General features: G+C 33.5%; 1 protein-coding gene across 3 annotated transcripts; it reads right to left on the bottom strand.

Annotated features, from left to right (window-relative positions):
• Positions 1 to 2,190: 2,190 nt before the first annotated feature.
• On the bottom strand, positions 2,191 to 6,566 carry LOC149225225 (cationic amino acid transporter 1-like). 3 transcript variants are annotated; one of them, XM_089377005.1, is made up of 3 exons: positions 5,709 to 6,566; positions 2,504 to 3,941; positions 2,191 to 2,469 (listed from the first exon to the last, which is right to left on the bottom strand). In XM_089377005.1, exons 1-2 carry the CDS (start codon positions 6,091 to 6,093, stop codon positions 2,548 to 2,550), a joined length of 1,779 nt encoding a protein of 592 aa, XP_089233131.1. In that variant the 5' UTR covers positions 6,094 to 6,566; the 3' UTR covers positions 2,191 to 2,469; positions 2,504 to 2,547. The 3 variants fall into 3 exon arrangements, with proteins under 3 accessions (XP_089233131.1, XP_089233129.1, XP_089233130.1); XM_089377003.1 differs by having other exon boundaries at positions 2,191 to 3,941; positions 5,709 to 6,197; positions 6,301 to 6,566; XM_089377004.1 differs by having other exon boundaries at positions 2,191 to 3,941; positions 5,709 to 6,197; positions 6,309 to 6,566.
• Positions 6,567 to 15,857: the final 9,291 nt, after the last annotated feature.

Below are 15,857 nucleotides of genomic sequence, written 5' to 3'. Positions count from 1 at the left end.
TCTTAAGGATTTCTTTCTTAGTGTTACATCTTCATAGAGACCATGGTTTTAGTCTCATGGAGGAATATCTAGTGGGAAAGTAATAGTTTCCCTTTTCTTCTCCTTTCTTCCTCGTTTATTGTGTTTTTCCTTTATTGTTTTGATAATTTATTGTTGTTTTATTGCTGCAAGTTTAAGGTGTATTGCATGGAGAATAAAGTTTCATGGAGGAACCCTTATGATCAATGTAATGGATTCTCCCTTCACTTCTCCTCCTCCCTTCCCTTTTTACATTTTTTTCTTTTCTTTTAACTTTATTTATTTTAGTAATGTTTTTTTTTGTTGATTTAGATTTAGGCCATAAGCATGGAAGTTAGGGTTCTATAGAGGAATTGCCTTGAACAAAGGAAAGGACTTCTCCCTTCCCTTCTCCTCCTTCCTACCCCTTTTACTTTGTTTTTCATTGTTTATTTACTAATGTTTATAGTTGTTTTTTGTTGCAGGTTGTGGAAAAGAAGTAAAATATGACATCTAGGGAGGTCTATTTAATGTGCAAATCTAATTCACACGTGTAGCTTAAGGAAGAGCCTTGTATTCTCATAAGATGATCTAGGTTCAAATCATGACTCTCATCTATCTCTTATTACTTATTTTCATTTAGTACTAAATGTTGATATTTATATAAGATCTATAATATTCGCTTGGTTGCAGGCATAATTCAAGTTAGTTTTAGTTTAGATTTGTTCCTTTAAAGGAAGTTTTTGTGGAAATGTAGTCCAAGTAGAGTTCTTTCCTTTTGGCAACTAGTCTAGTTTCAGAGCCCAACATTCCATTACCATTTTCCCTTTCCTTTTTCAAAATTTTACCATTTTCCATCTTTGTTTTCATAAATTTTAATTTGTAGTCAGCTAGTTTACTTTCATTTCATATGCACTTTTAATGACAATTTTTTTTTGTGGGAATGTAGTTCTTACCTTTTGGAAAGTGATCTAGGTCCAAATACCAATATTACCCTATCATTTTTATTTCAATTTTCATAAATTGTATATATAGGCATTTGGTGCTAAACTAAATATTAAATCTAGTGCTAAAATTGATCACTAAATTTGGCATTAAACCTAGAACTAAGTTTTGTGTTAAAAATAATGCTAAATATGAAAAGCAAATTTAGACACATTTCTGCAATAAGAAAATACTCCTACTTCAAAGAAAATGCACTACATTTTGGTGTGAAACTTGATGCTATTAACCCATTTGTTGTAGTGGAATCTCTAATAATGAATTCATGCATAACACTCTTCCCATATAAAAAATCCCTTCTCTAATCAATAGAGTGCTCAAATACATGACTTAGAAGTATTTTATGAGATTCCTATAATATTTCATAATTTTTAATATTATATATAATTACATATATGTATGGTAAATTTTTAATGTCTTAATAGTAATTAAAGAGTATTGGTCTTATATTTCTTTGATCACATAACTCTCAGAGAGAAATGCTCAAAAACATGATTAGTCTTTAACCTTCAATTATTGAAGAACATGATTAGTTTTTAACCTTCCAGTACTAAACAAACTTTTAAAGATTTTGGATATTTGTACCCCATCATTAAGTAAACTTAACTATGTTTAAAAAGTTTGACTTAGGCTAGGAATTTTAATACATGACATTAATGATGTTAGAAGTAAACATTAATGATGTTACAAATAAATATGGTAGAAACAATATCTTATTCATTTAATAAAATAATTTTAAATTCTATTTAATCTATGTAATTAACTAAAATGGTAAATCTGATATTAGGTAAACAAATCTCTGTTTGTAGGATAATTATTTGTTTAGCAAAAAAATTAAAAAGTCATTATTATTTTTCCTTTTTCAAAGATAAAAATTGCACATTGATTACTATTTCTTAAAAAATTAAACAAACACACATCATTTAAAATATAAATAAAATTTTAAAAATAAAATAGAGCTCAGAGTAAATATTTTATAAAACATATTATATAATATAAATATATTTTACCAAATATTTCTGTCCAACTATCCAATATTTCTATGTGAAAATGGATTTGAAGAAGATAGTAAATAAAAATAAATTATTATAATTTACTCAAAATAATTAAACAACTACTTTAAAAAACAGATAACATAACTTTAAAATAATTAAAAAATGCCATAAATTTAATTTAAAAAACCCAACTCCATCTAGTAACGATAATAGATACTTAAATAAATAAACCTTTGAAAAGGAAAATCCCACCTGCCAACCCTTTCCTCAATTCAAAGTTTTCAGCATCAGCATTCATCTACACTACTGCATTTCCCTGAGGCTTACAGCTTCATGCATCTGCCTCAGGCGGTCATTATATGTAAACATCAGTTAACCAAACTCAATTGTATTTCCCTGAAACTCACATCTTCATGCATCTGCCCCAGGGTGTCATTACATGTAAACTTTGACTTAATCATATTCAATTTAAAACCTTCATAAATTTCTAATAATATTCAATATAAAACCTTCATAAATTTCTAATAATAAGAGAAAGCTGGAAGCCATCTATTTACAGGCTATCATGGGGCCCGGTGTGCGGAGCTCCATTGCCTCCTTCCACTACAGAAACTCGCTCTAAATCATCAAGCTTCCCCATTTTCTGTGTGTCAGCAGCTTTGGCAGTATCATATGATGCATGCAGTCCAACAAAGATGTAATACACTAGTATTATGACAGTCCAAACAGCAAACCTGATGAAGGAAGCCTTATCTATGGAACCCAAAAGAAAAACGTTTATGGCAATGGATAGAACTGGTATCCAAGGCACCAATGGCACCCCCCACCTATTTGGCTTTCTAGCCTGTGGAACAAACAGCCTTAATCCTAATGTACCTAGAAACAATGCAGGCACTGTTATTAGATAACCAATCCACCCATCACTAGTAGCCCAGTATACAGCAGTGGCAACAGAGGATGCAATAATTATAGCCAGAAATGTGATTAGCATTTGCTGATTTTTAATGCTTGTTTCTCCAGAAACATAGTATCTCCTCACAAGTAGTGCTATGGATACTAGACTGAATATGCACAAAGTGCTGATGGATAGCAGGTTGGAGAGGACATCTAGGCTTGTGAAGAATGCTATAACTGCTGTGGCAATGATCATTATGGCAGTTGCATTGACTGGAGTTCCTGTTTTCTCATGCACCAATGCAAACCAGGGTGGGAACATATGTGTCCTTGCAATGTGGGTCAGATACCTGGCTTGGCCTACAACACCCACCATTAGGACAGTGGTCATGCCCTCGAGGGCTCCTAAGGCTACTATGTATTTAGCCCAATCCATTCCCACCTTTGAGAAAACTACACTGTATGCAGCATCAGGATCAATGGTTTTGTAGCTCTGCATCAGGCATAATGTCATAGCCATGAGACAGTAGACCGCTATGACGACCACCATGGATCCAACCAGTCCAATAGGAATGTCCTTTGCAGGATTTTTAGTCTCTTCTGCCATTGTTGCGACTTCATCGAAGCCAAGGTATGCGAAAAAGATAACCGCAGCTGATGTGAAAATGCCCCTCACTCCGTAAGGCATAAAGTCTGAGTAGTTTGACGTATTTGCATGCATTAGCCCGGCAATGATGATGAACACAAGGATCGCAACATGAAATACAGAGGCGATGGAGTTTATTCTGGATGTAGCTTTGGTGCTCCTTATGGCGACAATGCCTGTTATGAAGAGAACAGCAACTGCTATGGGGTCCAATTCATTGAAATTTTGAGCCAAGTTTGTTTGAATGCGAAAAGCATTAGATTGGCGATTACAGAGTGTGGCGAAGTAGGATGTCCACGACCTTGCAACTGCTGCTCCACCAATTATGCATTCTAATATGATGTTGCCTGCAGCTATGAATGCCACAAAGTCTCCCAATTCCACTCTGAGATAAGCAAATGACCCACCTGCACAATCAACATAGCTCAATAATTGAGGGAATATTAGATATTTAAGACGATAGCTGAGAAACATTCTTGCTGACTGCACACATGGCTGAAACAGAGTACAGCAAATAAAGTACTTTTCTTAACAATGCCAAGAAACCAATATACATCATATGGTTGCATTGCATTATGTTAGATCCCGTCCTAGCTAAAATAAGAATATTTATAATCATGAACACGTAAAATGTAAACCTCTCTATATGAAAGGGGTAAAAAAGAATTTTGTCAAAAGAGGGATCGAAATCAAGGAAGTCCTCCCCAGTTAAACAAGAACAGAGAAAGGTCAGATGAGATTTTTGGGCCACCCAGAAAATTAATAAAATCCATCCCCACTAAAACATTTAATGAAAATGATGGATATGCAGATGCAATAAGCCGTAGGCGTAAAATAATTTCACATTTTACATGACAAATAAATGGCTGGGCTAGGCCAACAGTCAAGGCAGTAATGTGAATGTGAAGGATGGTAAGCAGAAGATGAATAGCAGTATCTGGAAATGTGGTGCCGTTGGAAGAGATCCCTGAAAGATTCCTTGGTATTTTAGAAAAGATTTCCATCATACTTAATACAAAGGCTGAATATTACAGGACCTTCTAAACACAAGCTTCCTCGAATGACCTGTAAGTTATCTTTGCTGATTGAAAACAAGCTAAATCATTCCACATAACTCATTAAGCTTTTTCTGATATATTAAGCCATTTTGGCTACAATGGCTTTTTGACAGCGTTCCTTTACCTTCAGCCAACAGAGTTTTTTCTGCACCTGCGACTCAGAAAAAGCATTTTATTTTACCTAGTTAAGGACAATTTGATGATAGAATACAATTTGACTCTCAGAGGAGCAGAAAAGATCTTTGTCCATCCATTCTGTCTTCTGTTCAGGGATGGATAATCTTAATTTAAGCAGCAACTTAGAATATTGATTCAAAGACACTGAGGATCTTGCTTTTAGAAAATAATGGGTGGGGAGAATTTTGTGCTAGTAAAAATGGGTTTGACAAAGTTGAGTTTAAAATAAGTTTTCTATTTCTTTTTAAGACAAAGTTGAGAACTCAAAATAAGTTTTCTATTTCTTTTTAAGACAAAGTTGAGTTTAGGTTGGGGTCAGTCTGTTTATTGAATAGAAGAACGATCAAAGTTGAGTTTAGCTTGGGGTCAGCTTGTTTATTGAATAGAAGAACAATCAACTCAAAGTAAAACGAATTTGGACATCCTTTCGGATGCTTCTAATTCTCTGGTTTCATCTTCAACCACTATAGAAGAACAATCAACTCACAGTAAAACGAATTTGGACATCCTCTCAGATGCTTTTAATTTTCTAATTTCATCTTCAACCACTCCCACAAAGAGATTTGAAGCTGAGACCTGGCTGAGGCTAAACCCCACACAAACCAATTAATCTAGTTTCATCCTCAACCCCTCCCACAAAAAGATTTGAAATTGAGACCAGGCTGAGACTAAATCCCATGCAAACTAACTGATCTGCACTTTAGCATAAATAAGTAATCTAACTTGTTATATATTTAATTAGTTTTGTAACCGGAATTATCCAATTTGAATCTACTAATTTATCCCTCGAGTTTCCAGCGAATTTCTGGGAAAAAATAACTGCATGATTCTTACTAAGGGAAGCATATGTCTGTGTTAGGACAGACATGACAAAATAAAAGGTTATTTGACTCCGAATTACAAAATCTTTCATGGAATAAGAATTGAAAAGCTCCTTACCTGCTAGTGGGATCTCCACAGCAAATTCAGTATAACAAAACACACAAAGCAGAGCGGAGATTCCTGAAACAACGTATGACATTAGGATTGCAGGCCCAGAGTGATCTCTGGCTTGCAAGCCCGTTAGGACAAAAATCCCAGCACCAATAACAGCGCCAATTCCGAACCAAAGCAAATCCCACCAATTTAGATTCTTCTTCATGTCATGCCCACTTCGAGCACGAACCTGAGTGCTTTCCACCTCAATCGAAGACCTCGCAAACAGCCTGTCCCGAAATCTACTCCCAACCTGCCGCAGAGCTTTGGAATAACTTTCCCAGTTCCTGAAGGACTCCTCTGGCAGAAAATGCTGTCTGTTGACTTCCCATCCCATTCCTTTTGTCATGTTTCCCAGATTCAATCAACACTAAACAGATTCAGGATTGATGCCCAACTCAGACTATATAGACTCAGAGCAAATTCCCCACCATTCAAAAGCAAGAGGAGATCCTGTGAGAGCAAAAACAGAGTGTATATAAATTGATCAGATTTAAGTGTATGGCTGTGAAACAAACTAATCCAATCTGAACTCATATACAGAATGTGAACATACAGATTCACCTCTCTCTCAGAAAACGAAACTGGATTCAATAGTCTAAATCACTCCCTATCAAATAGTCTACAGCAGCACATGGAACTAGATTGTGCCCCCATCAGATAGGCCATCTCTACTGGACTCGAGACTGATTTCGTTTCCTACCGTATGGGCCCCGGTATAAGTCTCCAGCACCGGTATCTGAATCTGGATCAGTTTGCAGTACCTGTTTTTATCGAGTAGGCTAAACTCCTGGTTAGAACCGAATCACTCAACTGCACGTTATTTTTCTAAAGCTAACGCTATTGTCTACTGTTAGTAAAAACCAGTGAAGCCTATTATTATAATAGTAAAGGTGTGGTTAATTAAATATTATTATTATTATTATTATTTAATTTTAAGGTAATAGTCAAGTTGGACACTAAATTGGTGTTAGTAAAAACCAGTGAAGCTTATTATTATAATAGTAGAGGTGTGGTTAATTAAATATTATTATTATTATTATTTAATTTCAAGGTCACAGTCAAGTTAGACACTAAATTGGTGTATGAGATTTTTTTTTGTTTGTTTGTGAGACAAGGGATCCACTTTCCCTCAATGATTTGACTGTTAAGTTTAGCAAGGCATACATACTATACCTCTCTGTTTTTGAATCTGTGACCTCTTACAAGGAAATGCATGGTCTTAACCATTAAACCCACTCAAACTGTATACTTAGAAACATAAATAGATTTTCAGAATTGTAATTAAATTCAAAATATTTAATGAAAATTATTGTTAAGTAAAGTTGCCGTTAACCAATTATAATAGAAATAGATTTTCAGAATTATAATTCAATAGATAATTATTAAATAAAATCTAAGAATTTATTTTTTATAAAGAATATAAGATATTTTTTAAATAATAGTTAAAAGTAGAAAATAATAAAGATTTAAAACTTACATATATATGAAAATAACATTATAATTTTGTTATTTTTTATAATGTTATTTATTTATTATGAACTGAAATGTATTATGAAGTGTGTGTTTTGATATCTATAATAGATTTATGTTTATTGGTTTTTATTAGCCATGTAATTATATGACTATATGAACTAATAAAACATATTATTAAGTAGAGTTGTGGTTAACTAATTACCATAGAAATAAAAATAGGTTTTCAGAATTGTAATTTAATTATAGATAGTTATTAAATAGATGGTAAGAATTTAACTTTTGCAAAAGATATATGAACTGATTTTAGTAATAACACAATACATAAAATAATAAAGATTATATATCTATCTATCTATATATATATATATATATATATAATTTAAAATAAAGTTTTAATTTAGTTAAAAAAATTGATGATGTGAAATAATAACCAAATACATAAAATAATAAAGAATATAATAATAATAATTTAAAATAAAGTTCTAATTTGGTTTAAAAAAATGTGATGACGTGAAATGTCTTATGTGGTAGGTGTTTTGATGTTTACAGTGGGTTTATGCATATCTACTGTTATCAACCATTTAATTTATATGACTATGTTAACCAGTAAAATATATTGTTAAATAGAGTTGTAGTTAACTAATTATCATAAAAATAGAAATAAAATTATAATTTTAAGTTGTTAGAGTATCAGAGGTGATTTAAATTAGTGAAAATTTTTATAAAACGTTATTTAAAATTTTTAAAACAATTAAACTATGTAAATAAAGGTGCATTATTTTGTAAAAAAATATTTTATGTTTTTAAATATACACTTTTAGAATAATGATTTTATAGTTTTTTTTAGATAGTGTGGTTATAAAAATCTTATTTCTTTCCACATATATTAGTTCTGAGAATGGTTTACAGTGACATAAAAGCTTTGATATAGGGAGTGGGATCCTTACTAATATAATAATTGATGAAATGGTTATCTCAAATAGCAAAATTTGGTTCATGCACCAAATTTTATGATGATAAAATCTAGTGTAAAATGGGAAAAACCAAATCATGGACTTAGTCTAACTAAATTTAATCATTTTCACTTTATAACAAGGGATAGCTATGTAGTTCTTATGTTACTTTCTCAACCAATCTTGTTGTACCTCTCAATACATCCACTTGAAACATGGATTACAATGCAAATTCAACCTTCCTTATTAACAAGTATATTGCATAGTGTAAGAGAGAACATTCTTTGACATTTATCTCGTCTTTTCCACATACAAGGATTCACCTTTCCTCCCATGGCTCATTTGGTTGTTGTTGAAAATAGCAACAAGAAATGCTAAAAATAGAAGTGCTAAAAATAGCACTGCTATAAATAGCAGTTCGGGTACCAGTGTTGGACATAGCAACAAGGAATGAAAAATGGAAGTGCTAAAAATAGCATTGCTATAAATAGCATTTCGGTATAGATTCCAATTTTAGTTAGTCCTTGAACTAAAATTGAGAAGTAAATTTCAAATTTGATCTTAACAGTCATTTGTAAAATAATTAATTAATTCATCTTGAGTTAATTAGTTGTAGAAAATCAAACATGAAGTCTATGTGGGGACATGCAACAGTTTCTCCATTGATTGAGGAATTTATCCATCAGTTAAAGAGATAAGGATGAGTTGTGATTAGTTAGCTCAGTTAATTGAGTTAAGTCCAGTTAGATTAGTTCCAACAGTTTGTGGAATTAATTGTGAGTTTAGTTAGTTAATGCATGCATGCATGTAACTGCTGCACTTCAGATAACTGAATATTCTCTCATAGATAACTCATGCATGTCAGTTCAGTTAGAGACCCAGTTGAGATCAGAGGAAGGGACAATGTATTATCAATTGGAGGAATTTTCCTGTATAGGAAACTCATCCATGCAGAAGGAATTATCTCCTTCAGGTTTGTGCAATTATTTCTGATCCAAGTGAGTAGTGTGAGGTGGGAATTCACACAAGTGGAAGCACTGGACCCCAGGAAAAACCACGCAAGGAAATAGGAGGCTTGGAGGGCAGAGGAGAAGGTTTGTTGAAGCCTTTGACTGTCTATGAGCATCAGAGGGATTGTACTGAGAGGTGGATAGCTTCCGAGCTAAGGCTTTGTGTTAATCCGAACATATTTCCACTTGTATGATAATATAGAGATCAAGGTTTTTAGCTGAGGCTTTCCCGAGAGTATTCTTCTGTGTTTCATGTGTATGATTTCTTCTTCTCTGCTATATGTGTTCTGATTGATCTAGCTCAAATTGATTAAGCTTCTGCAAAGTTTGATTGTAGAAGTAGATCTAGTATTTTGCTTTAGTATATTGCATTATCAGGTGATCTACACTGAGAATTTCTACATGGTATCAGAGAAAAGGTGGTCAAAGCGAAGAATAGTATACAAGAAGGGAGAAGTTTGAAGTTTGAGGTTCCTAAATATAGAAATTGAGTTCTTATTACATCTCAATTTCACCAATGGCATTCAATGGTTTAAGACTCGAGTATGCCCTTAATGGCAGCTCGAATTATATAGCCTGGAAGGATCGCATGGAAGCAGTATTAGAGGATAACGGTCTAAAGGACTTCATTGATCAAGAAGTCCCCAAGCAGGCAGCAGCTAACGCTATAGAATTGGCGGAATGGAAGAAATGTGTGGCTAGAGCAAGGAGAATCCTCTTGGAGGGAGTTTGAGACCACATCGTCTCGAGTCTCCATGGGAAGGAGACACTGTTTTTGATGTGGAAAACATTGAAAGATCTATATCAGAACAACAATGATTAGAGGAAGTTGGTGCTGAAAGACAAGCTTCGAAAAATCAAGTGTGAAAAGGGCGACACGATCTCTACATATCTGAACAAGCTCACCACCTACAAGGGATGAGCTTGGAAGTGTAGGGTTCACGACAACCAATGATGACATGGTGAGTCTTGCACTCCTCGGTCTTCCTAAGAGGTGGCATTGCTACCAAGACTCGGTAAACGAAAGAGAGAAACTGCCAGATTGGGAACGACTTTGGTCGGATCTGATGCAGGAGGAGATATGAAGAAGCACCAGAGATGGATCTTCTTCATCCAAGGAGGATGAAGAAAATTGTGCCTTAGCGAGTAAGGCAAAGAAAGGGAAGGAGAAGGATTCTCATCCCAAATCCAGTTCTTCCCATGGTGGGAAGAAGTTTGACAAATAGAAAGTGTGATGCTTTCATTGTCATGAGGTGGGCCATTTTGCTACAAATTGTCCACTGAAGAAATCCAAGAAGGGATCCTTGGAAGGATCAGAAGGTGAGGCATTGGCCTCACAATTCGAGTTGGATTTCACACTCTTCACATGCATGGTTTCATCCATGGTGGGATGTGGTTGGTTTCTTGACAGTGGAACTTCTTTCCACATGACCGACGACAAGAGTTTGTTCAGTACCTTGGAGGAGAAAGATCTCCAGATACTCATACCGATGGGTAATGATGAAAAGTATAGTGTCTCAGGTGTAGGCATGGTTTTTTTTCAGAGGGAGCATGGAGCTCGCATTACCTTGACCGATGTCAAGTATGTACCAAGACTGAGGAAAAATTTGGTGTCGATCGCAATGCTGGAAGACAAAGGCTATGATGTAGTCTTCAATAAGGGAAAGGTTTTCCTTCAAGACATCACCACTAGACAGGTGAAGAAGATTGGTTCATGAGTCAAGAACCTGTATGATCTTGAGGTTCAAGATGCATGCAAAGCCTTGAGGAGCAAGGCAACTGACAGAGACTTGGTGGTTGAGAGGGAGAGTACATTACCTCTCAACATGTAGCGCCAGAAGAAGTCTCAGACAATGGTGAAGGAGCCACAATTGGTGAAGCAACTTCAGGAGGTTGTGGAGTAGCCACAACTAGAGAAGTCGAGAGGAGATCGAGTGGAGGCATCTACTCATGCAGAGACCTCCAGTAGGGGGAAATTTCGAGCCAAGTGGGTAGAGGGATCACATGCATCCATACCTCCAGGTAGGAGGTGGGGCAATGTGGAGTGATAGTCCCAAGAAGGCTGGAATAGGGGCAGGATCATTGAGGTACCCAACCTCTTTGATTAGACCTTGCTACAGGAGCCCTGATGAGGAGTAGCAGGACTAGCTGAGTGGGTAGAGGTAGATGCGGATGGAGCGACAGAGAGAGCTACAATGCAGGAATCCCAAGACAGTGCAGAGTTAGCAGGCTACAGCAATGCGAGAGGCACAAGAGTGTTGCACCAGTCCAGGATGACACAGAGAGGTGTGCAATGGTGCGAGATGCATGGAGTGATGCAACAGATCAAAGGTCACAGAGGGAACACTTGTCAGCGGCCGAGGAAGCTTCAACATCAGAGGATGTTTCTGGCCCAACAGGGAGGTCAGTTGGGAGATTTTTTGTTTCTAGAGTTGCTAGAGCAACAACACTTGGGAGAAGTGTTGCATGCAGAACATTCCAAAGGTTCAGGATCGGGTTCGAGTTGAATGCCTTTCTTGTTAAGAGGGAGTGTTGAAAATAGCAACAAGAGATGCTAAAAATAGAAGTGCTAGAAATAGCACTGCTATAAATAGCAGTTTGGGTACCAGTGTTGGACATAACAACAAGGAATGAAAAATGGAAGTGCTAAAAACAACATTGCTATAAATAGCATTTCGGGATAGATTCCAATTTTAGTTAGTCCTTGAACTAAAATTGAGAAGTAAATTTCGAATTTGATCTTAACAGTTGTTTGTAAAATAATTAATTAATTCATCTTGAGTTAATTAGTTATAGAAAATCAAACATGAAGTCTATGTGGGGACATGCAACAATTTCTCCATTGATTAAGGAATTTATCCATCAGTTGAAGAGATAAGGATGAGTTGTGATTAGTTAGCTCAGTTAACTGAGTTAAGTCTAGTTAGATTAGTTCCAACAGTTTGTGGAATTAATTGTGAGTTCAGTTAGTTAATGCATGCATGCGTGTAACTACTGCACTTCAGATAACTGAATATTCTCTCATAAATAACTCATGCATGTCAATTCAGTCGGAGACCCAGTTGAGATCAGAGGAAGGGACAATGTACTATCAGTTGGAGGAATTTTCCTATATAGGAAACTCATCCATGCAGAAGGAATTATCTCCTTCAGGTCTGAGCCAAGTGAGCAGTGTGAGGTGGGAATTCACACAAGTGGAAGCACTAGACCCCAGGAAAAACTGCGAAATAGGAGGCTTGGAGGGCAGAGGAGAAGGTTTGTGAGAAGCCTTTGACTGTCTATGAGCAGTAGAGGGATTGTACTAAGAGCTGGATAGCTTCTGAGCTAAGGCTTTGTGTAATCCAGACATATTTCCACTTGTATGATAATATAGAGATCGAGGTTTTTAGCTGAGGCTTTCCCGAGAGTATTCTTCTGTGTTTCATGTGTATGATTTCTTCTTCTCTGTTATATGTGTTCTGATTGATCTAGCTCAAATTGATTAAGCTTCTGCAAATTTTGATTGTAGAAGTAGATATAGTATTTTGCTTTAGTATATTGCATTATCAGGTGATCTACACTGGGAATTTCTACAGTTGTTGTCATCTTTCTAATTCTCATCTCACTATGTTTATTTTGGTTTTTATTTTTGCTAGTATTTTTTTTCCCATGCTATAAGATGTTAAATTTTAAACAATTTTACACTTTGATAAGTTGATATTGCCTTTGTAATATTATGAACATGTTTTTTTCATTTTTCCTTCCTATAACATTCTTCTATATAATTTTAATATTTTTTTAAATATTTTATTCTTTTATAAAGTTATGCTTCAAAACATTTCAAGTACTAACCATTCTATGCTAATTTTTAATGGATTTCTATAATTATTTATAATTACTACTTTTAGTTATAAAATATCAATTTAACATAGAATTAATTTAACTAATATAAAATATTTAACTAAAACTAATAAATTGAAACAAAAAATGTTACACCAGGTGAAAATAGAAAAAATAAAGTAAATATTATCCTAATACAGAAAACTTTTGATTATAGTACACCATCATCCTGTACGTTGAAATGATAAATCACACCATTATTGTGTTTAGGCCCTCTACAATGCCGTATGAAGAAGATGCATAGGTGGTAGATGTAATGTAAGAAAGATGGTATGTTAACATTTTTTAAATATTTTTTTTAATTACATTTTATAACATTTTTTAAATTTAATCTAAAAGCAAAAATGTCGGATGGAAATGCATTGATGTAAAATAATGATGTAATCATATTTAAATTTAATTAATAAGTATATAAAAACTTACTACTTACAATAAAATTATAATATAACAAGATTCATGACCATGATGTTCATTCCATTTTACCATGGATATTATTAACTTATAAATAGGCTTTCTATATGGCATAATCTAACATATAGAAAAAATAGCATTTTTCACCATAAACAAGTTTTTGAATGCATAAATAGATTCAACACATTGAGAAACCCAATCAAACAACTTCAAAACAATTTTTTAAAAATCTCTGTTGGATTTTGATTAAAATTGATCAAAAAATTGATCTTGAAAAATGTCAGACTAAGCCTTTCTAAATAGGTATTGTTACAATTCCATGCAAGAATACCATGGCTTATTATGAATAACAAATATCCAAAAACCATCACTTGTTTCAAAAACAAAATATTTTATAAATATTTTAGTATAATTTTTTATAATAAATTTTCAATTAAATCTAAAACGAAAAAGCTATATATGTGTGTGTGTGTGTTTTATTTTATTTATTTTTATTTTATTTTATTTCCATTAATTATTTTTATTTATTATATGATCTTGTTTCGAGTTTGACTTTGATTTTTCTATTCTTGTTAGTTATATTTTTCGATTATTTCCCATTAATAAAAAAATTAATAATATTTGATTTTAATAAAATTATTTATATATTATTTTTCAAAAACTAGTCATTTAATATAGTCATTACTTAATAATATTTGTTTTTAATAAATTAATATCATAATTTAAATAATATTTTTTAAAGATAGTCGTTACTTGAAATTATGGTCTCTACATTGCTCTCTATTTATGCCTTTTTCATGGTCTGCCTCTTTATCTGGTTATGATGATGAACCACACTGGTTGGTTCGAAATAGATTAGCCAAAAATTTCTGTTATGTGATTTCTATGGAAAGAATTTTCTTAAGTCATAAAAACTTAATACTTACAATTTAACAAGATATATATATAGATATATATATATATATATATATATATATATATATATATATATATATATATATATATATATATATATATATATAATTTTATTTCCAAGCTTAGGAGCATCGAGAGTTGGTTAGAAGAAATAAAATTCAATATCAGAGTTAAGAAAGGGTGTCCCTTATCCCCTACCTTTTTGGCATTACATTGATAAAATATAAGAGTGTTTGGAATGTTGATCTCAAGAGTTCATTAAACAAGAAATAAATATAGAGAAACTGAATAGGAAACTGAAATAAACACACACCAGTAAACACAACGAATTTACGTTGTAGAACCTTGACAATGTGTCAATGAAACCTCCACGGGGCAAGGGATTGGAAATATTTATTAATCAAAGATGATTCTCCATGATACAAGCCTCTAGGGCCATCCCAATTAATATGGGCAATTCATTACATAACTCCTCGTTATGAATCCTGTTACAAAACTAATTGACAGTAATTTACAAATTTTACCGTAATTACATTTTGTTGTCATATTTCAACATGGAAGCTGTAGGATGTGATGACCCCAAAATCACTAGTATGGTCACTACTCTTCTCCTTTATGCTAATGATATCATTCTTCTACACAGGAGCCATGACGATCTCAACAAGCAACATACAATCCTCCAAGATTACTGCTTCAAAACGGGTATGACTGTTAATACAGACAAGACTAAAGTCATGATAATTAAATCCAAAAATATCAACTATTCATTTATGATTATAACTACATGGAGAAAGTTTCTTCACATAAGTATCAGGGAATCAACATTCATCTTCAACTCAACTAGAATTATAACATTGAGAAAATGACAATTGGGAGTTAGAAAGCTTATTATGGATTTGAAAACAAATGTAATTCAACAAATCTTTGAGTAAGGAGTAAAACAAAAATCCTCTTTGAGACTTTCATCATCCTTGTTATTTTATATGGACGTGAGGTTTGAGGTTGCAGTATATCTATAGGATCGTGGAGGAAGATTGGGCTTATCCAAAAACAATTTATAACCTACCACCTTAACATTAAAGGAAATAGTCATCACTCTATCTTCTTGATTGAAGCTAGTCTTTTCCCTATTGAAAGTATGCTTATAATTAGGATGAAAGAATCTATGACCTTTGTGATACTAAGATGATTTAAGATGAGAAGAACTTTCTCTTGGATTGCCAAACTCTTACTCACATATATTCTAATTTTCAAAATATTTGCCACACTACCAACCTTCATGACTTGTTAAGCTAGTGGAAATTATGACGATCTAGGAACACTTCTCTCCCTTCTTTTCGATCATAGAAATGAAGTATTAAAGAATCTCAACTAATATCTTATTTTTTTAGGGTCTAATAGACCATATTAGAAATGAAATATTAAAGAATCTCAAATAATATCTTATTTTTTAAGGTCTGATAGACAAT

The sequence above is a fragment of the Pinus tabuliformis genome, chromosome J (assembly GCF_031772625.1).
Source record: "Pinus tabuliformis cultivar Carrire ecotype Pingquan chromosome J, CPIR1, whole genome shotgun sequence".
Taxonomy (NCBI): Eukaryota; Viridiplantae; Streptophyta; class Pinopsida; order Pinales; family Pinaceae; genus Pinus; species Pinus tabuliformis.
Note: the sequence above shows the minus strand (reverse complement) of the source record. Positions and strands in the feature narration are given on the sequence as shown.